This window comes from Trachypithecus francoisi, unplaced genomic scaffold (genome assembly GCF_009764315.1).
Source record: "Trachypithecus francoisi isolate TF-2019V2 unplaced genomic scaffold, Tfra_2.0 Lachesis_group5, whole genome shotgun sequence".
In the NCBI taxonomy this organism is placed as follows: Eukaryota; Metazoa; Chordata; class Mammalia; order Primates; family Cercopithecidae; genus Trachypithecus; species Trachypithecus francoisi.
This window is the reverse complement of record NW_022681470.1, coordinates 18,274,398-18,301,590: the sequence shown is the minus strand read 5'-3', so window position 1 is coordinate 18,301,590 and position 27,193 is coordinate 18,274,398. Positions and strand designations below refer to the sequence as shown.

At 48.2% G+C, this 27,193-nt stretch overlaps 1 protein-coding gene across 4 annotated transcripts in view; it reads left to right on the top strand.

Annotated features, from left to right (window-relative positions):
- GALNT2 (polypeptide N-acetylgalactosaminyltransferase 2) overlaps nt 1-24,937 on the top strand; it is a 220,806-nt gene extending 195,869 nt beyond the window's left edge. For all 4 annotated transcript variants that reach the window (XM_033199314.1, XM_033199316.1, XM_033199315.1 and 1 more), the window contains exons 12-16: nt 6,050-6,142; nt 6,396-6,479; nt 8,519-8,645; nt 17,810-17,929; nt 22,032-24,937. In XM_033199314.1, the coding sequence (XP_033055205.1) occupies nt 6,050-6,142; nt 6,396-6,479; nt 8,519-8,645; nt 17,810-17,929; nt 22,032-22,187 (580 nt within the window). In that variant the 3' untranslated portion in view covers nt 22,188-24,937. The remainder of the gene's footprint in view (nt 1-6,049; nt 6,143-6,395; nt 6,480-8,518; nt 8,646-17,809; nt 17,930-22,031) is intronic.
- The last annotated feature ends 2,256 nt before the right edge of the window (nt 24,938-27,193 follow it).

Here is a 27,193-nt window from a genome sequence, read left to right as displayed (position 1 = left end):
ATTTCAAATAGTAATCAATGCTATGAAGAAGATAAAATGCAGTCATGTGGTCAGGCGTGATTAGGACAAGCAGGAGAGGTTTTCAGGTTAGGAGAACCCTTGAGGAGGTGTTACGTGAGTTCAGACTTGAAAGGTGGGAGGAGGTCACTCTGGGACCACGAGGAATCAGACTCGCTGCAGGAGGAGCAGATCCAGGCTGCTGAGGTAAGAGTGCATTTGGCATATCGGCAAAATGGAAGCCAAGGGTAGCTGGAACCTAGAGAGTGAGGGGACAGTGCACAGGGGCAGAAGAGCTAGACGGGCCCAGGCCGTGCACCTTTGCAGGTCATTGGAAACGTTGGATGTTATTTGATTCTGGAGGAAACCACTGGGGCTTTTCAGCAGTGCCTGATGTCTGTTTTATGCTTCGGAAAGGTCCGTGTGGTTGCTGGGCAGAGGGTGGCCAGGAGGTGACACTATGGTGAAACAATGGTACGAGTGTCCCCTCCACTTTTGGAGCCAGAAGCAAGGGTCCTGTGAGCACTGTTGGAGTAGCCCAGGCCAGAGATGTGATGCAGTCATGCACCTGTAACAGCGTTTCGGTCGGTGACAGCAGCCCCTTAAGATTATAATACCGTGTGTTTACCTTTTCTATGTTTAGATACACAAATACCATTGTGTTACAGTTTCCTCCAGTGTTCAGGACAGTCACCTGCTCTACACGTTTGTAGCCTGGAAGCAATAGGCTGTACCATGTAGCCTAGGTGTACATTAAGAATACACCATCTAGGTTTGAGTAAATACACTCTATGATGTTCGCGCAATGACGAAATCGCCTAAGAATGTGTTTTTCAGATTGTGTCCCTGTCATTAAGCAGCACCTGGCTGTACCTGGAGCAGGTGTGTAGCAGTGGAGATGGGGTCACATCCAGCTCCATGGTGAGGCAGGCAGTTGTTTGCTAATAGGGTGGCAGAGAGAAGGGAGGTAGAGCAGGGAATTAATTTAGGGTGATGCCCAGGAGCTTTGTTACACAACTGTGCTGGCATGCTGCCCCTGCTGAAATAGGGAAACTTTGGGTGGGTGTGGGTGTGGGGATTGCTAGCTTATCTTTTGTCTAGTTTTTTCCTTGAGACAGTCTTGCTCTGTTGCCCAGGCTGGAGTGCAGTGGTGCGATCTCAACTCACTGCAATCTCCGCTTCCCGGGTTCAAGAGATTCTCCTGTCTCAGCCTCCCAAGTAACTGGGATTACAGGCATGTGCCACCATGCCCAGCTAATTTTTGTATTTTTAATAGAGATGGGATTTTACCATGTTGGCCTGGCTGGTCTCAGACTCCTGACCTCAGGTGATCTGCCCACCTTGACCTCCCAAAGTGCTGGGATTAGAGACATGAGCCACCATGCCCAGTCATTTTTAAACTTTATTTGTTTTTTGTTTTTTTTTGAGACAGTTTCAATCTCATTGCCAACATTGGAGTACAGTGGTGCCATCTCAGCTCACTACAACCTCCGCCTCCTGGATTCAAGTGATTCTTCTGCCTCAGCCTCCTGCGTAGCAGGGATTACAGGCATGTGCCACCACACCCAGCAAATTTTGTATTTTTAGTAGAGATAAGGTTTCTCCATGTTGGCCAAACTGATCTTGAACTCCTGACCTCAGGTGATCCATCCACCTCGGCCACCCAAATTGCTGGGATTACAGGCGTGAGCCAACGTGCCTGGCCATGTTTAAACTTCTTAGAAGTACAGATTATACAATATACCTATTATACAGAAGTCAGATTTTTAGGACAGGGAATCTGATTTCTGAGAAAACTTTAATAGAAGCCAAAATAGCAAATAATGCTTCTGACCAAAGTATCGTCCCTCAAAAAGTATGTTTCTTCACAAATGTTGGAACTTCATTTTTGTTCTTTATTAGAAACAAAAATATGATCTTACACAGTAAGCTTTACAAAATCGAACAAAAACGTGGATATATGTGCTTTTTCCTGGGGCGGCATGAGATTCTTTATATAACATATCAGACACCCCACACCATAGCCTACCAGCAAACAGTGGGATTTCAGAAAACAGTATGTTAAAGTACTCAAGACATTGCACTCTTTGTTAGAAAAGAAACTTTCTCAATTGTGTTTCGCGGCCCAGGAGCCTGTATTCTCAAGATTTGGAAAAGAAGCTGACCCAGGGTTTCATTATTTTGGGGCAGCATGGATCTGATTAAAAAGCGCTGCTGTTGACCTTCAGCCAGGCTGCCCTTTACCTCAGTCGACTCATCTGAAAAATAAAGACTTGGAATTATATGACTGTGTTTCTGAGGCCTCTTTCCAGCTGCAAGTTCTCTTAATCTCCTATACAGGTTGAGTATCTTTTATCCAAAATGCTTGAGACCAGAAATATTTTGGATTTTCGATTTTTTCAGAATATGGAATATATATATATGTACTACCTAATGAGATATCTTGGGGGTGGGACCTAAGTCAAAATACAAAATTTGCTTGTTTTATATAGACCTTATACACATAGCCTGAAGTTAATTTAATACAATACTTTTCGTAATGTTGTGCATGAAACAAAGTTTGTGTACATTAAACCATCAGAAAGCAAAGGAGTCACTGTGACCGCCCGCTGGGTTCATCTTGCCCGCTGCCGAGGTGGAGCTGACTTACCAAGATGGGAATTGCAATAGAGAAAGGGTTTAATTCACACAGAGCTGGCTAAGTGGGAGACTGGAGTTTTATTGCTTAAGTCAATCTCCCCCAAAATTCAGAGGCTAGGGTTTTTCAAGGATAATCTGGAGGGAGGTGGGGACTAGGGAGTGGGTGCTGCTGAATGGATGCGGTGCAACCATAGGGGTGTGGAAAATGGTCCTTGCACTCGCCGAGTCTGCTTCTGGATGGATGGGTCCACAGGACCAGCTAGAGATCTGGATGGAGTCATCAGAAGTGCAGAAGCCTGAAAAGACATCACAAAAGGCCAATCTTAGTTTCTGCAATGGTGATGTTATCTGCAGGAGTAATTGGGGAAGTTGCAAATCTGTGGCTGATTTGTTAGTCCAACAGAGGCAGTCTGGTACCCAGACAAAAAGAGGGTTTGGGGAAAGAACTCTTACCATCTTTGTTTTAAAGTTAAACTATAAACTAAGTTTCCCCCAAAGTTAGTTCTGCCTGTGCCCAGAATGAACAAGGGCCGTTTAGGCGTTAGAAGTTAGATGGAGTCAGTCAAGTCAGATCCCTTAAACTGTCAATTTTGTCATTGTTACATTTTTTGCAAAGGCAGTTTCGTCACTATCTCATGTTGGTGCTCAAAAAGTTTTGGATGTTAGGGCGTTTTGGATTAGGGATGCCCGACTTGTAATATATGACGTTTAATGTATAATATTTTGCTACCTAAATACTTGCAAATACCTGCAATAACAAGGAGGGCCTGGATAAAAGTGAGTCTCCCTAGGTGTCCCTGTATCTGCAGCACTGAGACTGTTTGATGTAGATACCAAATAAATACCCGAGTGAACCAATAAATACATGAATAAAAGGAGCTAGCACAGAGTAGCACATGGAGGTCATTCTTTGAGGATAACTATCCTTTTCTATTATGAAGGCAGAAAAGAATTGCTTTGCATTTAGGAATTTTTTTTTTTTTTTTTTTTTTTTTTTTTTTTTTTTTTTTTTTTTTTGAGGCGGATCTCGCTCTGTCACTGGAGTGCAGTGGCACTCAGCTCACTGCAAGCTCCATCTCCCAGTTTACGCCATTCTCCTGCCTCAGCCTGATTAGCTGACTACAGGACCTCGCTATTTTTGTATTTAGTAGATTTCACCGTGTTACCAGGATTCGATCTCCTGACCTCGTGATCCGCCGTCTCGGCCTCCCAAAGTGCTGGGATTACAGGCTTGAGCCACCGCGGCCGGCCGCATTTAGGAATTTTTAAGTGACTTAATCACTTCAGAACTTGAGTGATTTGAAAACAGTGTGACTAGAGTTCATAAAACCTTTAAACCATTAAGGCTGAAAGGAACCTAAGACATTCTGGAATCAAATCCTTTCATTTCCCTGTTGGGGAAATCCAGGTGCCAGATGTTACAAGTATTTAAGTTAATAACTGGTTAAAAACTGACTAGGCATAGGTTAAGGCTGAGGTCACTTAGCAACACCCCAAAACCTCACTAACAATATTTCTTAGAACTGATATATATGATCCAGCATCCCCCAGCACTTTAAGTGCTCATTGCTGTATCTGTATATTTTTTAACACAGAGAAAGTAAAAATTCATCAGTCTCATTGCCAAACCAGTTGTGCCATAACGCTCTCATAATTTGATGAATTCGTCTGTCAGTATCTATTTCTCTTGTTTGCGCACTGGCTCTCCTGCCTCTACACACATATCCACTATGTACAATTCTGCAAACTATTTTATTTTCCCACAAATCCATGACATCATTTGTGTCAACATGTAAGATGCACACTCGTGTTTTTAGTGGTCACAGAATATTTCATTTGATTCCTTCCTCATATTTAGTCATACAGTTTCTCTTTTTTTTTTTTTTTTTGCTATTATAAACAAAGCGGAAGTGAGCATATTTTCACATGTATATTTCATTCCTAATTGATTGTTTCCTTGAGAGAAATTTCTAGAAGTAGAGCTGCTGGGTCAGAGAATAGGTGCATTCATATTTTCTTATCTGTGTTGAAAGGCATTAGAGATAATAGTCCATATTCCACTTCCTAAAATGAAAAAGTATATATATCACCTTAGAGATAGGCCCCGTACAGAAATTATTTTATTAATGGTATCTCAGATCAGTTGAAAGGTTCGCCATTTTAAGGAATTATTTTAAAAGGCTAGCATTGCCTCCTTACTGTATTTATTTTGGAAGAACATGGTGCCTTCTCTATGGGGTTCTTAAGGAGGGCTGGCTGTAGCCTGAAGTGGGAGCCTACCTTGTAGCTGAGACCAGAATATGGAAGCAAAGAGGTTTGCTGTGTACTTGGCTACTTCATGGAAGCTTTAAGATAATTCGTCGCAGGATACGCTGCTGATACCTATGCAGATGATAGCCTTTAATGCACGTCAGACACTCAAGAGTAGCTTGTCCCAGGGGCTTTATTTATGGCAAATCACGGTTCTCTCCATGAGATTTAAGTACATGGTTTTCTTCCCTTCTAGAAAAGCCGGCTGGGCGTGGTGGCTTACACCTGTAATCCCAGGACTTTGGGAAGCTGAGGCAGGTGGATCATGAGGTCAATATATTGAGACCATCCTGGCCAATATGGTGAAACCCAGTCTCTTAAAAAATACAAAATTTAGCTGGGTGTGGTGGCACGTGCCTATAGTCGCAGCTACTCGGGAAGCTGAGGCAGGAGAATTGGTTGAACCCGGGAGGCAGAGGTTTCAGTGAGCCGAGATCATGCCATTGCACTGCAGCCTGGCAGCAAGAGCAAGACTCCATCTAAAAAAAAAAAAAAAAAACAGCCCACTGCACACAGACACGGGGCATGGAACTACCGCCCCTTCCTATCACTATTTCTAGTACAAACATGGCAGTCTTTCCACTCAGCCCTGCAGAAAAGAAAGTGATTTTCCCAGGAACTCTTACCTTATGTAGTCTGAACTTTTCCACAGAGCTGTCTGGTAATGTCATAGCCATGATGGAGAAGGCCGTGGGGCCTGGAATCTCCTTGCTGTGCTCTGCGGCCCCAGCCCTCTGCGGACACGTGATGGGAGTTTTTAAAGAGTGACTTTCTTTTGTGCTTCATGATACAGCCCCCAGTCCCTCCTCTAAAATACCAGCTTGTGCTGTAATTTCAACTTTGCCTTTTGCCCTTTGACCATCTGTGTGACAAGAAAGCCATTCCAATGGTTCAGTAAGCACCCGCTGAGGCTGGCTCCCCACAGATCCAGCTCGAGGTGCTGGTGGAGACAGCCCGCCCTCTGCTGTGTGCCATGATCCCAGCTGGAGCTGCTGCACATCCAGAGGGAGCCGCCTCAGTCACACTCCAGCAGACAGGTGCAAATGGAGTAATGCAGACAGAAAGAAAGCAAATCACACCTCAAGATTTATTTTCTTTCTAGAAACACCCGCCGGGCAGCAGAGGTCTGGATGGATGAATACAAAAATTTCTATTATGCAGCAGTGCCTTCTGCTAGAAACGTTCCTTATGGAAAGTAAGTGGCAGTTCTGCATTCTCACAATTACTGGGGATTCTTGGGGTGCGGGGGTGGGAGGTAAGGGACTGCCACCAGGGTTGAGGACAGCTACCCAGGTGCCAAGGCAGGAAGGGGTTGTGGGCACGGGAGCGTGGGCAATCCACACCACACCACCTGCCCCAACCCTGATCTCAGCAGATTTTCAAGTTTGATGTAGAAAGTCCATCTATTCTTAAAATTTATAAAGGAATCTTATTTCCCTCTTCTCCAGTATTCAGAGCAGATTGGAGCTTAGGAAGAAACTTAGCTGCAAGCCTTTCAAATGGTACCTTGAAAATGTCTATCCAGAGTTAAGGTAAGTCCCCAGGGATCTGGGGTTTCACTTTGTAAGGGCTTAGAAGCCAGTAAGGCCAGAGAAGCAGCAGAGGGGAAATGGAGGTGGTGCTGCAGGCATGAGACTGGGCACCTGGGCCCCAGTGAGAGTCTGTGGTCTCACCCCTTGGCGTGGACCTGAGAATCTGTTCCCAAGTTGACCTGCTGCTCTCTCTGTCCTGCAGAGCTGCCCTCCCATGCTTCAGAGTCCCAGAGGCAGTCCCTGGGCCTCACCTTGTTTTTGGCTTGTTCTCCATTGGCAAGATGATGGGCTGGGTGACCCGGAGGACTGGTGTCTGACAGGCTTTTTGAGTGTCTGGGAGCAGTCTCCAGCCTCCGCAAGCGTGCGCTGTCTGCGGCCAGCCCTCGATCCCCCCCGCTGGGCGCCTTTGCCCGCCTCTGATCTGCTGCGCTCACCCTTGCTGCTCCTGTGGGCCAGCAGGTAATGGCCCCAGCAAGGCTCCGAGCATGGGGACCTGACCACGTGCCTCCCTCCTCCCAGCTGGCTTAATCACATGTGAGACAGGAGTAATAATGCCGCTGCCCTGCGTCCCTCCGGAGGATTCATGGCAGAAACGCCTTTCCGAGCATTATTTCCACACCCGGCCTCTTGTTTTAAACGAATACGAGCTCCCATCCGGAGGGACCCGCTGATAACCTTGTGAGAAGACCTGTGGATCCGCTGGGGTGGAGGAGCCACCTGCACTTCGTCATCTTAAAGGACTGTCAGGCAGGTCGTGCCTTAATGCGGCGCATTCCTTATTCTAAATATTCCCAGAGCATTTTACAGCGGCTCACGTATCTCCAGCACGGTGCCTGAACGCACGACTTGCCACCATTATGTTTCCGCTAACGGCCCCTTCAGTGCCCTTGTCATGGAGATTTGTTGGACAGTTAGGTAATGCGGTCTCTCTGTGTTGCTCCTGTTCGCTCACTTGGCTTTTTGGAACCGTTTTCTCTGCTTTTCAAGTAACATGTCAGGTGCCAGGTGGCCCATCCCCGCTAGGAGGAGAACAGGAGAGAACACAGCGTCCTTCTCCCTCGGATCCCTGCCGTGCAGGACGGCTTTTGCTGGGGATTAAGAGCAGCCGTGGTCACCAGTGGGAAACCGCTATCATCAACTCTCCATCAGCTGAAGCGGGGCTTCTCTTCAGTGGATTTTAACACAACCATGCTACTCACTTTGCTTTTTCAGTCACAGTGGACTGCAGTTTCTCACAGAGGTCACCCATGGTTTGTAGTGACACTGGGCCCTGCACCCACTGAAGACCACATCTGAGCACCATCCCAGCTGGCAAATCTGCTTCCCCTACCTGTGGGGGGTGAGGGAGACACCAGCCTCATGTTTTGTGTCTGTAATATCACTGCCATTTACTGAGTGCTTCCTACAAGCCAGGCACCGGGCCACGTGCTTTACACAAGATGTTTTATGTAACGCTTGCAGCAGATCTGGGTAGCCCATAGCCTACGAAAGGGCAAATCGAGCTTCAGAGAAAGGGAGTCTTGCCTGAAAGCCAGCACCTGGCAGAGGTGGGCTGAGGTTCCGATCTGGTTCTGAAGCATGTTGTTCTTCCTCGTGGCTGTGGCTTTGTTCGCATCAGGCCACCTGACAAGTCTACTCACCTTTCCTGTCTTGACTGGATAAAGGTCAGATCCTAAGTGTATTGGAAAGTTCAAGGCAACAGAGTCTGGCCACATTGATTTTCTAAATGACCTCCAATAAGACTGACATTGAAGAGTATCAGGAGTTTTTCCTTCCTTTCCAAAAAAAAAAAAGACCTGATATAGAATATAAAGAATACTTCTCCAACATACAGTCTTAAAGTGTTGGAAGTCCAGAGCCGGGGAGAAATGCCGTGTCCCTGACACACACTACCTGTGGTAGGAAGGGGCACGATGCCTGGTCACTGGGTCTTTCTCTTGTTCCTGTCACCTGTCATGAAACCACTGAGCAAAGGGGCTGGTGGACGGGAGCTAGTGGTCATGTGCAATTAAGCAGGTGATTCTCACCTTGTTTTTCAGGGTTCCAGACCATCAGGATATAGCTTTTGGGGCCTTGCAGCAGGGAACTAACTGCCTCGACACTTTGGGACACTTTGCTGATGGTGTAGTTGGAGTTTATGAATGTCACAATGCTGGGGGAAACCAGGTATGTGCATGGCGAAGCCAGGTCACCTGCAGGCCCAGAGAGAGCAGGAGTCGGGGGTCCTGAGGTTAGAAGTCCTGGCTACCACCTTTCTCCTGGGATGAGTGATGTCTTTGAGGAAGCGCCTGGCTCCTGCTGGCCACAGCCTCTTTGACAGCCAGCCCCAGGGCCAGATAGGATGTCACACACTTTGGTGCATCAGCTCTGTCATCAGCTTCGGACCAGGCTCTGCTGCAGTGGCAAGGGTGCACTGGTCACAGTTGCTGGTTGCAGGGCCTTGGTCTTCTTCCTGCCAGCTCTGTCCTCTCGGCCATGTGCACTCAACACCAAAGCACCCATTCTGCCTCTGCGTCTGGCCCCAGAATATGATGTCTACACCTGCCTGGTACCCCTATATAACAGATTCTTAACTGTGGGCACTAAGGCAGCTGCTAGTCACAGCCCCTGCCTGTTAGATAATAATAGCTTAAGATAGAAGATATTCAGTATTAATTGCTTCAGTTGCACACATACACACCTTTTCCTAGAGGCATAAAATCTCACAACTGCCAGGCACGGTGGCTCACGCCTGTAATCCCAACACTTTGGGAGGCTGAGGTGGTTGGATCACCTGAGGTCAGGAGTTCAAGACCAGCCTGGTCAACATGGTGAAACCCATCTCTACTAAAAATACAAAAAATTAGCCAGGCGTGGTGGTGGGCATCTGTAATTCCAGCTACTCAGGAGGCTGAGACAGGAGAATTGCTTGAACCTAGGAGGCGGAGGTTGCTATGAGCCGAGATCGTACCATTGCATTCCAGCCCGGGCTATAAGAGCAAAACTCTGTCTCAAAAAAAAACCAAAAAACAAAACACTACCTTCTCTTCTCCCGTCATCGCAAAGGAGAGACAAAATGAAGGCTTGATGGGTCCAGCTGAGACTTTGGATTCTAAAAACAGTTTTCCTATGAGATAATAATAGGGATTGGGTGAAAATCCTGTGTCCTCTAACCCCCTTCCTGAAAACTTGCCTGGCACTGGGAGAGCCTGCAGTTTTTAAAAAGGCGGATTAACTCCATGTGTGTATCCTAAATGTATTGATTTCTTAACTTTCTTTAACTGGAAGTATTTTGAAAGGGGGCATGTGCTTTTGTGTAAAGCTGGGTGCGGCTCCCAAGTGAGTGTCCAGGTAGACTGCAATCCACAAATACCTTGACTCCTTTCTTCACTTGGTGATGTGGTTTTAGCAGTTACTTGCAATGGCCTGGACATCCTAAATTAGAAGAGAGAGAGGAACCTGCCTGCCTGAGGCTTGACTGGGCCAGTCCCCATCCAGCATGGGCATGGGGCAGGTAGCCAGGGCCTGGCCCAGGTTCCCCTAAATCCCCAGCTCTTAAATAGAAGATACTTGGCTTTGATGAGTCAGAAAATAAGAGAGAGCCTCATTTTCTCATGTGATTTTGGTAGAGTTGATCCTGGATTCTCCGTATCAGCGTCAGCAGTCTCGATGGTTTGGAATAGCTAAATGTGATGCTGTGTTTGGGTAAGAGCCAATGGGTCAGGTTTGCTGACAGGTATGAGTGTGCTTCCAGTGCCTGTGCACGTGTGTGACACACACACACAATAGCACATATGCTCATCACGTTCTCACACAACCGCTCTCTTCTCATGATTCCTGGGCTCAGTCTCCCTCTCTTCGTTATGCACATGCACCTAGACTCATGTCCTGCTTCTTTCTTCTTTTTCTCTATTACTCAGATGCAGAGCTTGTTTTGCTGTCTGTTTCCTAGACATGACTTCATATCATTGATCTCTGTCCTTTTGAGAAATATTGTTGGAGGATTTTCTGCTTGGCGGTACTATTTTGTTAGAGAAAGGGATTAGAAGGCAAACAAAGCAATCCCTCGCCTTCAAGCACTCACAGTGGAGTTCTTGAAGTGGAGGAGCCACTGTGGGTTATGAAACAGAGGAGGCACCTGCTCACCTCTGTGCTGTCCGGGTGGCTGCACCTCCTGTTAATCCTGTTGCCCTCACCTCCATGTTTAATCACTGGGCTTCCCTCTGCCACGTGGCAGGACTGCATGCCATTCCCAGGCTCCCAGGCCCTGGCATCTGTGTGTAGCCTCTGGGCTGTGAGGACACTCCTGGGGAGCAGGGTTCAGGTGTGGGTGCACACACAAGCCAGCCTTTGGCTGTAGCCTGATGGACCAGTTTTAGGTATTTCACACTGTAGCAGGTGAGCCCCCCTGGGTACTCATCACAGGCCCCACCAATGTCAGGAGTCACCTGGAGGGAGGAACCCATACAGAGGCAGGGAAGGACAAAGAGAGTGGAAGATGAAGCGGGTAAAAGGAGGAGGAGCCAGCTGGTATTGGCGGGGTGGGCAGAGGCAGAGGGGAAGGTGCCATCCCCACTGTGACCGTGCTTCTGTGTCTTTGTAACCCCTCCTTCCAAGACCCTGCCGTTAACTGTGTTCTCAGTCACTGCTGGGAAGTGGGGGCCCAAGGGACTCACTCAGAGGTGATGGAGGGTGCTGTGTGGTGGTGCTGTGGCTCCTGTTGTGGTCCAGGTGTGATGGGAGGAGGCGTCTCGCAGGCTGTGTTCCTTCTACACTGATCACAGCGTGTTGCTTTCCACGGTTTGGGCTTCATTCTTGAGATCTGGAAAGCAGTGAGCTTGGGGAGAGATGTTTTATGTGTTTCCATCTAGAACTTAGTGAAAATGCACCAAAATGCCCTCAGAAAAGCAGAGCTCCGTGAGGAAGGGGGAAGTGCTGGTTCTCATTCTCAGCAAGCTAGGTTTCATCTAAACCGGACAGACAGTGCTGCAGGGCTCGGTCGGTCACACAGCATTAATGCAGATTTCACCAAACACAGACGTGGATAATTCATGTGGGGCTGGGTGAAGCTTACCTCTGGTCTGTGGATGACAAAACGGACGACGTGCCCACCCAGGTTCCATACTGTCTGGGTGTTGGGCCCCTTGTGATCCCTGGCCAGCCTCACTTCGTGTTTAATCACTGGAGTTCCCGCTGTCACTCTGCACTGTTCCAATGATTCACGGAAGGTTGGAGAGCTCACTCCTTTCTGAGTCAGCGCCTCTGCTGGAAAGCGACACGCCTTACGCTACAGCACCTTCAACCCAAGCGTGTGTCCAGGCCCCAGCCAAGAGAGTTGGTCATCAGAGTCTCTGGCTGCAGCTTCATCCCCTGTGCGTCAGGCTTTGTGACTGGCTCGCCCCACCGCCAGCATTGCTCCTTAATTACTGCACAGCTGGTAACACAAGACAGAGTCCGGGCCCTGTGGAGGCGGCAGGTCTACGGGAACCAAAGACTTATGTAGCTGCTGCCTGTGACCCTCCTCACCTGCCCTCAGGAGGACAGCCTGTGTCCCGCCTTCAGGGCTGTGGCCCTTGCCCCACCCCGTCCTGCCCAGTAGAGGGTCTTCAGGATTCCTCTCTGCACGGTGGGGGCACTGAGCAGAGGGCACAGTGCTGAGGGCAGCCATGGCACAGACCTTTGACACAGAGCACCCGTTCCTCGCCTCTGCACGAACTTCAGGGGTCAGCGAAGGGCTGTGCCAAGGAATCAACAAGATTGGATCTGCAGGGCGCTTCTCCCGCTCTGCTTTTGCTTTTCCTTTTTGCTAACGGTGCAGCCATTACTGTTCTCACACGCGGGCTTTCCCTTCGTTTCCAGCAGTAAGTGGTGACTCGCTGCCCACTCTTAGCCCCCCTCCAATGGCCACATCCTGGAATTGCTCAGATAACTTTTTTTTTTTTTTTTTTTTGAGATGGAGTTTGACTGTGTTGCCCAGGCTGGAGTGTAGTGGTGCAATCTCGGCTCACTGCCACCTCTGCCTCCCAGGTTCAAGCCATTCTCCTGCCTCAGCCTCTCAAGTAGCAGCGATTGCAGGCACGTGCCACCACACCTGGCTAATTTTTGTATGTTTAGTAGAGACAAGATTCCACTATGTTGGCCAGGCTGGTCTCGAACTCTTGACCTCAGGTGATCCACATGCCTCGACCTCCCAGAGTGCTGGGGAGTGCTGGGGTTACAGGCGTGAGCCACCACACCCAGCCTGCCCAGAGAACTTTTACTAAATGCTGATGCCAGTTGCTGTGCCCAGAGAGCCTGATCTGATTTGTCTAGGGTCAGAGAGCACCACCAGATCTTTAAGAGCTACCAAGTGATTCTAAATGAGGATTTGGCCTGGTGCAGTGGCACACACCTGTAATTTCAGCACTTTAAGAGGCCAAGGCAGGAGCACTGCTTGAGGCCAGGAGTTCAAGACCAGGCTGGACAACATAGGGAAGCTCCGTCTTTACCAAAAAAAAAAAATTAGCCAGGTGTGATGGCCTGTACCTGTAGTCCAAGCTACTCAAGATGCTGAGACAGGAGGATTGCTAAAGCCCCGGAGGTCGAGGCTGTAGTGAGCTGTGATTGCACCACTGCACTCCAGCCTGAACAGCAGAGTGAGACCGTGTTTCTAAAATAATATAAATTAGGGCCAGGCACGGTGGCTCATGCCTGTAATCCCAGCACTTTGGGAGGCCGAGATGGGCAAATCATGAGGTCTGGAGTTCGAGACCAGCCTAGTCAACATGGTGAAACTCTGTCTGTACTAAAAATACAAAAGATTAGCTGGGCGTGGTGGTGGGCACCTGTAATCCCAGCTACTTGGGAAGCTGAGGCAGGAGAATCGCTTGAACCAGGGAGGTGGAGGTTGCAGTGAGCCGAGATCGCACCACTACACTCCAGCCTGGGCGACAGTGTGAGATTCTGTCTCAAAAAAATAAATAAATAAACATTTTTAAAAATGGAAGTTGAAGAGCAAGGGTTTTCTAGTGGAAAGATGAACACATCAGCGATACAATGTGACGTGAGACGGCAGGATGACTGATGCATGTTGATGCATGTTATAGCCTCAGCTTGGGAGCACCTTACTCCCTGGGCTACTGTCTTAATCAGTTCTTTCCAGTAGAACCATGTGCTATGAGGGGAATGCTCCAGATCTGCCATTCAGTATATCAGCCACATTGTGGCAACTGGGCACTTGAAATATGACTAGTGTGAATTACAAGTTTAACTTCATTTCATTCTGGTGAATTTAAATGTAAATGGCCCCGTGTGCCCTGTAGCTAGCACATTAGACAGTGCGGCTCAGATGTTCCAGCTCACAAACCCACTGTGCTGAGTCCTCTCTGAACCGACAGAGAGTGATGCTTTTTTGCATAACATGTGACACGGATGAGAAACGAGAGGGTAAGTCATATTTCCCAACTGAAAATAGGTCCTGGTGCTTCGGAAGAGTGAGGTTTGTTATCTGGTTTCCGGCTGAACCTTGGCAGACACACAGGAAATGAGAAAATGAATGGCCATGTCTTTTAAGAGTGGCAGCTCAAAAAAGCATTTCTTAAATATTTATGAACTTTATTTTACAAATTCAGATAATTGAAATGCAACGGAAGAACAAAACGGCAACTAGCTCTGTTGTTTGCCCAGCTGAATTAGTTTTTCTGGAATCCTGTGTAAAGTCTGTTTTACAGTAATTAAGCACACAATAGCAAGGAGGTTATAGAAACATTCAGACATCATCTTTAACTGGGTGTCAGCAGACCATCCAGCATCTGCCAACACCTGCTGCCAAGGACAGTCTGGAACCCTTCTCCATACCAGCGTTGTCCCCCTTACTCAGGACTCCCCTCTTCATCGTGAGTGGGCGTCTCTATGTGCCACAGTTTCACATGTCTGGGTGGTGTCCCTGGCACCTGTGAGTGCAGGGACAGAACAATGTGCTTCTTTCTGGCCCTCTCCATCCTGAACGCCATCTGCATATGGGAAATACACACGACTTCCTCTGTACACTCCACACCTTCCGTACTCTGTGACCCAGTGAATAGGAAAAAAGCTGCTTTTCTTGCTTTATACTCTCACCAAACTTCTCACCTCTGACACCAGCCATGTGGGCTTTTCCCCCCACACCAAGCAATTCTCCAGTTATCTGCAGGCACTGAGTGTCCTACCTGTCAATTCAGTTCTGACACTGCCTACCCGGAGTTAGCACAGACCCCGTGGGTTAAAGGCTTCCTCCCACGAGATGCTCCTACTTCAGATGCCAGTCACAAGTCCAAGTTGTCACCTGCTGTCTGACTCGAACTCAGGGCTCCCACAACCTCACCTTGAATTCATTCATTTGCAAGAACAGTTCATAGAACTCAGGGAAACGGTTTACTTCCTGGTTTACCTGTTTATTAGGAAAGACTGAAACCCAGGAGCAGCTGGATGGGAGAGATGCATAGTGCACGGTGTGGAGCTGGGGTGTCAGAGCTTCCATGCCCTCTCCAGGTTGCCCTCTCCAGGTGTGCCCTCTCCAGGTGTGCCCTCTCCAGGTGTGCCTTCTCCAGGTGTGCTGCTCTCCCAGCGCCTCCGCGTGTCCGGCAGCCACATTCCGGAGTGCAGGGACTTTGACGGAGGCGTCATCACATGGGCGTGACCTCCAGCTCCTCTCCCCTTCCCAGAGGATGGGGTGGTGGGGGACTGACAGTTTCAAGCTTCTCGGCATAACCTGGTCTTTCTGGTGACCAGCCCCATCCAGGAGCCCATTAGAGTTGCTTCATTAGAACAAAAGACACTCCCATCACCCAAGAAATTCCAAGGGATTAAGAGCTGTCTGTCAGGAACCGGAGTCAAAGACAAAACACTAGAATGAAAGACGGTCTTAAAACCCTTGTAGCTCAGGAAATGGCAAGAGTTTTAGGAGCCTTGTGATTGTGCCAGAAACCAGGGGCAGAGACCAAATGATTATGTTTATGATGTCATACTGTCCTAGAGTGTGGGTGATGTGGAGTGCCTGTGGCTGCTTAGAAGAGCTGGCTGGAACTCACCCATGTTGAATGACAACATCATAGAATGTTGGGATTCGACTCAAAGTTGGGTGGCCTTCCCCAAAGAATGTGGCCGGCAGGAGTGGGTGGGTCAGGGCTCCCTCCATGCCGTGTTTGGGAGGCCACAGTGCACAGGCCAAGCAGGTGCTTCCACTCTAGGACTCTTCAGAGCCTTTAATAGACTGAATTTCCAAGAGATAAACGCAGCACAACATCTGTTTCCCAAATTTATTTGACCTAGAATCCATTTTTCCTAGAATTCCTCACGGAGTAGAATGTGAGGAACACAAATTAAAAGGTGAGAAAATGGAAGACCCGGGAAGTGAGCAGGCAAGCCTCCCTCCCTGTTAGGGGAGAAGGAAGTCTTCAGACAGGTGAAAGTCTCTTCACTGATTCCTAGACGGGCATCCGTGCCTCTGCATCCCCTCTGCTGATGCTGAGGGCTGGAGATGGCGCACCCCGCCCGTGGTTATGTAAGGTCTGAATGCTGGAATCTTTAGGGTTTTGTTATGTTTTGTGACAGGGTCTCGGTCTGTCACCCAGGCTAGAATGCAGTGGCACAATCACCGTTCACTACAGCCTCAGCCTCCCAGGTTCAAGCGATCCTTCCACCTCAGCCTCCCAAGTAGCTGGGACCACAGATGTGCACTACCACACCCGGTCAACTTATTTTTTATTTTTAGTACAAACAAGGTCCCGCCATGTTGCCTAGGCTGATCTTGAACTCCTGGCCTCAAGCAGTTCTCCCGCCTTGGCTTCCAAAGTGCTGGGATTATAGGCCTCAGCCACCTCACCCAGCTGTATCGTCAGCTTTTAATGTTTTTCTAATGACGGACTATTTGTTCCAACACGATGTAGGTACTAGACAGTGAGGCTTCTTTAAACACTATTTGTTCCTTTCCTTACCTCTGTTTCCAAGAACCAAGAAAAAAGAAAAACAGTGCCTTCATAGCACATAATAGTTACAGAATACATTTATTTGTGTGTCTTTCATTTTCAGAATACACATAATAGCCTGTAGTTACAGAATACATTTATTTGTGTGTCTTTCATTTTCCCCACTAGAAAGTGAGCCTGGCTGTGTGACAGTGCCTGTGTCACGCAGGTGTGCAGCAGGTGGTCATGGGACAGACCGATGGAAAGACAAACAGATGAAGGGAGGGGAGGGCCACCGCAGCGTGCCAGGGCTTAGAGTGGAAGGGGATGGAAGTAGATAGTGAGTCCCTGTGGGGTTTTAAGCTGGAAAGGGCCTTGCTGCCTCTGGATATTAAGGGGTGTTCATCCCTTTGGGTGGGACAAGTGGAGAGTGATGGTCAGAAGCCCAGTCCCTGCTGTGGCCCTGTCCGGAACAGGTTCTGGCCTCCTCTGCCGCCTGGGACCATGTCTTGTTTAGTATCCAAAATGGTTGTCCTCTCACCCTGTCGCAGCCTATAACTTGTGTGTGTTTATACGTATATATGTGTTTCTGTTTGTTAACATCGTGGGCTTGTGATTTAAACACTCTCTAGCTCAGTTTTCTCATCTATAAAATGAGAATAATAGTAGCCCTCATGGAGCTGTTGTATAAAGGGCTTAAAATAACGCCTGGCACATAGCACCTAATTAAATTTAGCTGTAATGTGTGTGGAGAAATGCATAGATCTATTCCTCCAGTTTTCAGAGGGCTTCATGAGCATCCATAGATCAATTAGCATTCACTCAGGAGGCTATACATGATATATTTTGCTTCAGTATGCAATGTGTTATTTACTACAGTTCACATTCTCATCAATGCTGTTTGCAGGCCATACCTGCATGAGGGCAGAGTCATCCCAAAACAGCATGGGTGGACCAGTTGCCGACTGTCTACCTGGTGTATAACCAAGCTTGTGCCACAGTTTTTACAATTCGCATTGAATTATAGAAAAATGATTTTTTTTCTATAATTAAAAATTATATAAGTAATTTTTCTATAAGTAAATTTTTGTATTTAAAATACAAATTTCTATAAGTAAAAATACAAGGCAGTCTAACTTGTATTTGGGGCTAAAATGGTTAATAATTTTATTTTAGTTACTGAGATCCTCAGAGCACTTCACATCACTCAGCCAACTGACTGCTCAATTGTGAGGTTCTCCCACATCTCTGGTGTTATAAATTTGCCCTTAGGCAAAAAGTAATTCTTCCGTTCTCAGGTGGCTCAGGGGTTCTGAATCTAAGCTCCGCACCCTGACCCTTTTCCTTTTGGAGCCCTCATTGGTGCCCCTTCTTTCCTTTCACAGCCCTGTGCATAGCACGCCTCTGACTTCTGGTTTTGTGTTCCAGGAATGGGCCCTGACGAAGGAGAAGTCGGTGAAGCACATGGATTTGTGCCTTACTGTGGTGGACCGGGCACCGGGCTCTCTTATAAAGCTGCAGGGCTGCCGAGAAAATGACAGCAGACAGGTACGGCTTGCAGGCACCCGTGGGTGCCCATGATTAACCCAGACCAGGGCAGCCACGGCCTGCGCCCTCTTGCTTTGCGCAGCCTCATGAAGCATCCAGCTCGGCGTGTACTTAGGTGTTCTTTTGCATCACTATGAATAATGTCTAGCTGCCCTATTGGACTTAAGCCACAAGCCTACTGTTGCTTATTTCTGATTATATTCTCATTCTCTTCCCTATGCCACTGAAAAATTTAAAGAGAAATTAGCTATTTTTGTTTAATCATCGAACACTTTTTTCTATTTAAATTTATAGAAATTCTAAATGATTAATGTTCAAGTGGATGGTACTCGATACATAATGCAAGTATGTGTGTGTCTGTATATGTGTGTGCATATATATACATATATACCACATATATACACACCACATATATAGATACCATATATACACATATATACACACCACCACATATATACATATATACACACAACATATATATACACAGCACATATACATATATACGAACCACATATACACGCCACATATGTATGCATATATGCACACCATATATACATATATATACCACATATATACATATATACGCCACATATATACATATATACATGCCACATATATACACATTAAACACATGTATACATGCCACATATACATATATACATGCCACATATATACATATACATGCCACACATATACATATATACAAACACCACATATACATATACCCACACCACATATATATACATGCCACATATATACATATATATATATGCTGTATATGTACATATATACACACCACATATACATATATACCCACACCACATATATATACATGCCACATATATACATATATATATGCTGTATGTGTACATATATACACACCACATATACATACATGCCACATATATATATACATGCCACATATACATGGCACATATATGTACATAACACCACCGATAAGCATATATACATATACATAGCACCACCGATATATACACATCACATATACATATATACACACCGCATGTGTACACATATATATACGTACACACACACATATAAACACAGTTTCTTTAAACATTTCAGAATAGACTTTACCTGCCTTGTAAGCTGGTTTTCTCTGACATACTCCCTTGTGGCAGCTTGTGGGCACACCCTTTCTCAAGACATGGGGTAACTGTTAATGGGAATGCAAGCACAAAAGGTCGTCCTAGTATGCCCATACTTGAAATGCCTGCCATTAATGTTTTTCTAATGACGGACTATGCATGTTGAACCAGGGAGGTGGAGGTTGGTTCTTACAGTTGGTTCTTAGAGATAGATGAGATGTAGGGAAAGTGAGGCACGGAGCCTACTGGAGCCAAGAGCCTAAGCCAGCTTCTAGTCCAACCCTAATTTCACAGCACAGAAAGCTGAGGCTCAGAAAGTCATTGCCTCCAACCTAGAGTCATCTGGGAAGACCAGGCCAGGACCGAGTCCCCTGTTCAGACCCCAGCTGTCAGACAGGTGCTTACAGAGGGCCCTCTTTCACCTGTCTGTCTTCAAACCCCTGTGCCAGCTCTGGGTGCTCCTCCTTCCCTGCTCTGCAGAGTCCCAGATTCCTGGCAGTGGGAGCCCTTCTGTAGGGTTCTGGTCATAATCCACATCTCTAAATGTCCATCTGTGTTGATGACTTGATACCAAAATGTGTAAGGGAGTGCCTGTTAAACAAGAGAAAGCTACCATTGCTTGTACCCAAACCACCTAGAAACTGCCTCACTCACTGGCCTCTCAAGAGGAAGCTCCTCAAGGGCAAGGCTGGCATCTGCTAAGCCAAGTACCGGGTGAGTCTCAAACACATTCCCTGGGATGTAACGGAGCAGAGCTGTCTGGATGTAATGGATTGATAAAGTGATGACTTTATGACACCTTTTTAAAAAACAAATGGTTACTTCAATATTGCTTAATTTCAAGAACTGACAGGTGTTTTTACTTCAGTCCCAGTTTTGGGGAACCATAACTGACATGCCTTAGGACCTTCGTGAAGCATGAGAAGACCTGTCAATAATAAGTTTTTCTGGATGTATGGCGTGTCTAAATAGGGATCTGTTAGGTTTTCAACCCCAAGACTCAGGCTATTATAGAGGATGTGGGGGCCATTTCAGTAGGGTCTGGCTGCCTTGAAAATCTGTGCTGCACCCCCGCCACCACAATCCCATCAGACAGACATCAGAGCTGACAAGGCCACCTGTGCGAGACGGAGCTGGGGTTTGGTTATTGTTTTTCTACAGTTCTTCATTTAGCTGATGCTTTGACACATGACAGGCAGTCCTTCCAGTGGCCAGAATCAGATTCCGTTCATTCCGAATTCTGTGTTGAGAAGATTCTGGCCGCTCAGAGTGACAGGGCAGCCTCAATACACACTTTACATGATAATGGGGAAAAACAGCATGAGGGGTGATTGACAGAAACGAGGGAGCCGGAAATGAAAGACGAAATGATGGGCACTGAGCAAAAGCCTCCCGTGGCTCCTCTGACTGCACTGTCTTTCCCTATTGGCGAGAACTCCAGGTGGGCAGGTGAATGGGAATAAGGAAGGCAGGGTCCGGGTGACAACATCCTCGTGGTGGTTCACGCAGGTCGGGTCCCCAGCACTGGGCTCCTCTGCTTGCACCGGCTCTTCCCTGCCTCACTCACTGGCCCTCGAGAGGAAGCTCCTTACAGATTTTATCTTGGAGCTGAACTGGCTTTGCCAGTTGGAATATTTGGTTTCCAGGCACGTCCATGTTTTCGTATTATGTGCATATTTGCAGAGTCAAAGAGGAAAGGGTGGCAAGAGTGAGAAAATTTAATTCTGCCATGTCAAAAGGATTTGCAAAAAATACTTAGGTGAAGGAGCTTTAGTGCACACAGTATAAAAAATTAATTAGAACCACAGACTTCATTATTTGAAACAAGAGCTTTGGGGAGGAAAAAAATGGTTACTTTTTGTTTTTTAAGCACAAACATTAGAGATTCTTAAATGGGGATTTTTCTTTTCTTTTCTGAGATAGGATCTCGCTCTGTTGCTTAAGACTAGAGTGCAGGGGTGGGTATGACCATAGCTCACTGCAGCCTCAAACTCCTGTGCTCAAGCGATCCTCCCACCTCAGCCTGCAAGGAGCTAGGACAACAGGCATGCACCACCATGCCCTGCTAATTTTTTTTAAAAATGTTTGTAGAGATGAATTCTTGCCATGTTGCCCAGGCTGGTCTTGAACTCCTGATCTCAAGCTATCTTCCTGCCTCAGCCTCCCTCCCAAAGTGCTGGGATTACTGGCGTGAGCTGCCCGCACTCAGGCTGAAAGGGGTATTTATGTTACTTGCTATAAACAGGGCTCCTCAGATTTCCTTCAGGCTGGGTTGTGTGCTTTGATTTCTGGCTTGGTTGGTGGGTAACGGGTGCGTGGGTTGAGTTTGGTTGTTTGCTTGATTTGAGTGTTAGTAAAGAGGCATCGTACCCTATACTTTACAAGCGGCATGTTCAGAACTCAGCAAACATTGGTCCCCGCCATACAGAGCACCAGGGGCCTCAAGGGTAGCAGAGACAAGTTTCTCATATCCACCAAGGAGCTTGCACACCAGTAGAGAACAGACCGCATAGAAATAGGCTTCTCAGCCCTATGTTCTGTTCACACAAGCATCTCTCTTCCTGACATTTGGCCTGACATGGTTCCTCTGGCTCCCCCGAGCAGAAAGCCCTAAGTGGGAGCATGGAGGTGCCGAGACTAAGGCCTCCAGACAGGGCTGCTTTCCAGCAGCCAGGGGAGGAGCTGGCTCTGCTTTGTGTGGATCTCATCTTGGGGTGAACCATCACTGGATCAAGCTTTCTTACGAAGGCATGCAAATTCCCCTACATCAAATCCTTGTGTTAATGATGAAGGGGTGGGTGCCCAGAGTGCTGGGGCTCAGAGGAGGCCCACAGAAAGGTTGGGGCAAGAGAGTTTCTGAGTTTTGATCCAAGGCAGAGAATACGTTTCCTTCCTGGGCCCCCAGCAGCAGCACAAGGCCCTGAATTCACACAGATCTGTTTGTACTCCTTTGCTTGGAGCCACACTCTAAGGCATTCTCCTGTGTCTTGCAGAAATGGGAACAGATCGAGGGCAACTCCAAGCTGAGGCACGTGGGCAGCAACCTGTGCCTGGACAGTCGCACAGCCAAGAGCGGGGGCCTGAGCGTGGAGGTGTGCGGCCCAGCCCTCTCGCAGCAGTGGAAGTTCTCGCTCAACCTGCAGCAGTAGGAGGGCCCGGGAGGCCCTGCCGTCCTGTCTCCTGCACCATCGGGTGGAGTCTGGTGATCACATTATTGATTATGTTTCTTAAACTTTCTGCGAAACTAATATACCTCAGTATTCCATCATGGTCTGAAAGTCGAACTTCGGCAAGGCACGGACGACTGTGCAGACACAACAGCGGCAAGAAGCGAGAACTGCCCTCCCCCTCCTCTCGGTGCAGCCCAGCTGGGCCCCCTTCCCCAGGCCGGAGTGCCCCTCTTCCTTCCAGCTTTCACTTCCGCTGGCTCTGCAACTGAGTGACATCCAGCAACGGCCGACCGGGGAGTGGTAGAAGAAGTAACTGAAGGGGGGACGCATGCGAGCTGAGGGCAGGGCGGGAGGAGGGGGCACACATGCCCAGGGGAGCGAGGAGAACTCTTGAAATCTCCATTTTCGATCCCATCGAAATCACATATGGTTTCCACAAAGCCGAGTCGTGTCACGTGGCAGGTTTACGTCGATAGCCCCTCTCTCTGCTCCGTTCCCAAGTGTCTTCCTGGTCCAGACTCCCCTCCACCTGATGTACTTGCTAAATCTGAGGATGAAGTTTTCTAAGGTGGGACGCTAAATATAAAGCTATATAGAGAAAGAATGTACGGTCAGTTCCCTATGGTTTCTGTAGGAAGAATGTGCGGTCAGTTCCCTATGGTTTCTGTAGAAAGAATGTACGGTCAGTTCCCTATGGTTTGTGTAGATCATCATCATCTTGTAAATTCCCCACAAAGCCGTTCGCAGCTTCCAGGAGAAGGGGCCAGAGCCCGGTGGGGCCAGGTTCTCACGGAGGGAGGAGGTGGCCTTTGTCCCCTGGAGCCCGATCAGCCAGTTGGTGCTACTGCTGTGGCCAGCTGGGGGGGCTTCCTCCAGACCACCGGCCTCAGCCCGGGCATCCCTGTTGGGCGTCAGTCAGCCTGAGAGTCACTACTGTGTGTCAGAATCCACTTTGTGTGCTATGCGTATCTGTGAACCTGGAGGGGTTACTTATTTTGACACATATCACTTTGGGTCTTTTTACATTAAATTTCTTTTCTTTAAGGAATATAAACAACACCCCATAGCTCCCAATGTGAGCCAGCGATACCGCTGCCCCCTGGCGACAGGGCAGACCAATGATGCCAGGCAGCTGTCACACGCTAGCATTGGCCTCATTGTGATCTCAGCCCTGCATGCTGGGCCTTCAGAATTAATGGCCAGCAGTGTCAGGGATGAGCCTCTCAGCCTGGGCACAGGCCTGGCTCACAGTCCTGCACACCTGCTGGCCTGGGGATCTCCAGCCAGGCAGTGAGTCCTGCCCCGCCCGCAGCCCCCTCCCACACCCCACCTGGCCAACGTGACTGCTTCAGGGGGCTTTGGGGAAAGAATTAGGAAGGGTCAGAACCAAACAATACCTGCTCATTTACACTGAGGATTCAGGACAGGAGACAAGAGCCTTGGGGTCCTGTTAAACCACGGACAGTTATGAACTAAAAGTCTTAACGGGGAGAGGTGCCTGGCGTCTGCCTGGGTGCTCAGGAATGTTCCTCGTCACCCCGCCACTCTGGTTGGTGCCCTGCTTCCTCCTCCATTCCCAGCCGCCTTCTCCAGCACCATACACACAGATTGCTTAGTCTCAGAGAGGCTGGCACGGCCTGGCAGTCCGAGAAAAGCATCAGATAGGCACACCTGCAGGCCCCTCGGAGGGACAGCAGTGGCCTTGGAGTTAGGAGCTGCCCTGGGAGGTTGTGTCGGTGCCATGCTCCTCCCTGTGTCTTGTATGAAAGAGGCCACTGTGTGTCCTCCTCCCCGGCAGGAGCCCCACGGGTGTGCACTGTCGGACAGCGGCCCAAGGTGGAAGCCTGGCTGGAGGCCTGCCCTATAGGTCTTCTCTTCCCGCCTCCCCTGCCATGCAACCAGATGTGTCCTGAGTGGGCAGTGTGGCCCCACGCCGGAGTAACTCCGCACGCTTCTGTCTTTCACAGTGGGCTCTTTGAGGGAGCCTGAGGAAAACCCCCTTAGGTACCCGTGCAAGGCTGTGGAATGCAGGCCAGAGCAGGGCATGCTTAGCCCGCAGCACCCAGGTTCTTTTGTCAGACCCTGTCACCCGCGAGCTACTACTGCTGTTAGGAGGGAAAAAAAAATGGATGAATCTGGCTTGTTTTAAAATCAAGTTTTTTGATTAATCCCTTGCCCCCACACCTTCACCCTGCCCGCACCCCCAGGTCCTTTCAGCCTTCGTGTCATCAGCTATGTCTACCCAGGCCCTTGTGCGGCCATGCCTTGGGGGCAGCGTCCTGTCCCTGAGCTGGGGGATGGCTTTGGATGGTCCGGGTGTCAAGAGCAGAGGTGGGCTGGGGAGGGGTCCTTTGCGGTGAGCTATGTTTACATGACACAGTGTGCCAAAGTGACTTACTGTGGTTGCGTTATTTTTTAGTCATCGGGACTATCCCACCCTCCCACTCCTGTTTTTAAAACTCAGAATTCTTTCCTAAGAGCCCTTCGAGCAAAGCGTGCCGAAGTGAGTTGTCTTCTCTGTGGTGGTCCTTTCTTATGTCTTCATAAAAGCTCAGATGATGGTATCTGTGAGTATGTTTTGCAAATTCAAAATATAGTTTGGTAATTTTTTTTTCCAGTTGATTTTTAAAAAGAACTGCTGTACAGAGCTTGTACTTTGTCCATTTTATAGATGGAAACCATCCTTGAAAATTGTTTAACTTAAATAAAGAGAAGATACTTTCTAGATACTGCTCTTTGCTGGCCAGAGTCTGTCCTAGTGTGTGAGGGCTGGGTGGGGTGGGTGTGGGGACTGGGATGGGGTCAGCCTTCTGCAGTTCCTGCTCAGTGGCCGTTTCTTATCACCCTTTGCAGATGTGCTTTAATTGCTGTGCCCTTTGATTGGTTATTCTTTGTAATAGTAATCATTATCATTCGTGGAGTGTTTATGACGTGCCAGGCACCCAGCCAAGCCCTTAAATACATTTGCATTTTACAGCCACAGGTGAAGCTGGTGACGGAAGTTGCTAGTCTGCTCAAGGTCATGTCCTTCCTGTGTACCTGCCTGGAGCCAGCCCTTGGCACTGGAACCCAGACCCTGTGCTTCATACCAGGGAGGGAAATATTTTTACAGTTTTTCAAGTAGTTAAGATTTATAGACTTGTTTACCAGTTACCTGGGGCTCTCCAGTTCCATCCAAGCCTCTCTGAGGTTCTTCAGATACTATTTATTTATTTATTTTTATTTTATTTATTTTTTTGAGATGGAGTCTTGCTCTGTCGCCTGGGCTGGAGTGTGGTGTTGCAATCTCGGCTCACTGCAATCTCCACCTCAGTGACTCCAGCGATTCTCCTGCCTCAGCCTCCCAAGTAGCTGGGATTACAGGCACTCACCACCATACCTGGCTAATGTTTTGAATTTTTAGTAGAGATGAGGTTTCACCATATTGGCCAGGCTGGTCCTGAACTCCTGACCTCAAGTGATCTGCCAGCTTCGGCCTCCCAAAATGCTGGGATTACAGGCATGAGCCACCGCACCCAGCCTTTTGTTATCTTTTAAATTCCTACATCTGATCCAGGCCACAGTAGTGTGTGCCTGTAATCCCAACTATTCAGGACGCTGAGGCAGGAGGATCATTTGAGCCCAGGAGTTCAAGACCAGCCTGGGCAACGAAGCAAGATTCCCATCTCAACAACAGAAACAAAAATACCTACATTTGAACAGCCCCACAAGGGTTCAAGGAAACATAACCTTGACCAATTATTTAGCAATTTTTTTTTCAAGACAGAGTCTCACTTTGTCACCCAGGCTGGAGTGCAGTGGTGTGATCTTGGCTCACTGCAACCTCTGCCTCCCAGGTTCAAGTGATTCTCCTACCTCAGCCTCCCAAGTAGCTGGGATTACAGGCCCCCACCACCACACCTGGCTACTTTTTTGTATTTTTAGTAGAGATGGGGTTTCACCATGTTGCCCAGGCTGGACTCAAACTCCTGACCTGAAATGATCCACCCACCTCGGCCTCCCAAAGTGCTGGGATTACAGTTACAGGCTTGAGCCACCGTGCCTGGCCCAATTATTTAGCAATTTTGATTGAGATTGGGGTGAGGTAGGAGGTTGGCCACTGGCAGGACTGGCCCAAATGAATGTCTGAAACCTTCTAGAGACCACATGTAATCCATTTTCTTTCCCTATTATTTGGGACACTAAAAATTTGCTGCCATTTGAGAAAACTAAAGGAACTCTCAGCATCGTTTCGTAGCGCCCACCGGAGCCCCCTAGGGATCCCGTGCGTGGTTCCTGCTCTGATAACAGGGAGAGGTTTATTTATTCCTTAACTATTTGTTGAAAAACTGTTGCGCTGATAGTCCCAAAGAAGACCTAGGGTGAGGAGGAAACATGTTAAATGTTGACAAATAGAACATGCCAAATGCAGGCTCTTGGGGCGGTGGAGGCCGGGGGTGGTCCACCCTTGTTGGCGCCATGTCTCGAAGGTTCTGTGGGATTGGGACTTGGCGAGGGAGAGCGTTGCCGGCAGGGGTGCAGCGTCTGAGAGGTCCCAGCACCGGGACACAGCAGCAAGACCCCCTGATGGGCACAGCACAGGAGGAAGAAGACAGACTGGCAGGCGGGCCCCGTGCGTGAGCATTGTGAATGCTGGGGAAGGCTCTGGGGGCGGGGAATGACAGGAGTTCCTGACTGGAGCAGAAAGGGTCAGGCTTGCAATGCTTTTCAGGATGAAATACCCAGCCCAACTCAGCGATTGGATTCTGCAGCATAACTTCACATTGTCAAGAATGTTCAGCCAGAAAAAATGCCTCTGACACACTCTTCTGTTCATGGACTTAACCTACAGAAGAGAAGAGAAAACTCTCTTCTCAGCAGTTCTTGCCTATTTCTCAGCAATCTCCTAATACAATGTATATATATTTGATTTTATGCATTGTGTGTGCCTGCAGGTAACATACATCCTGTTTCCAAAAGCTACTGTCTCCCCTAGGGTTCCAAAG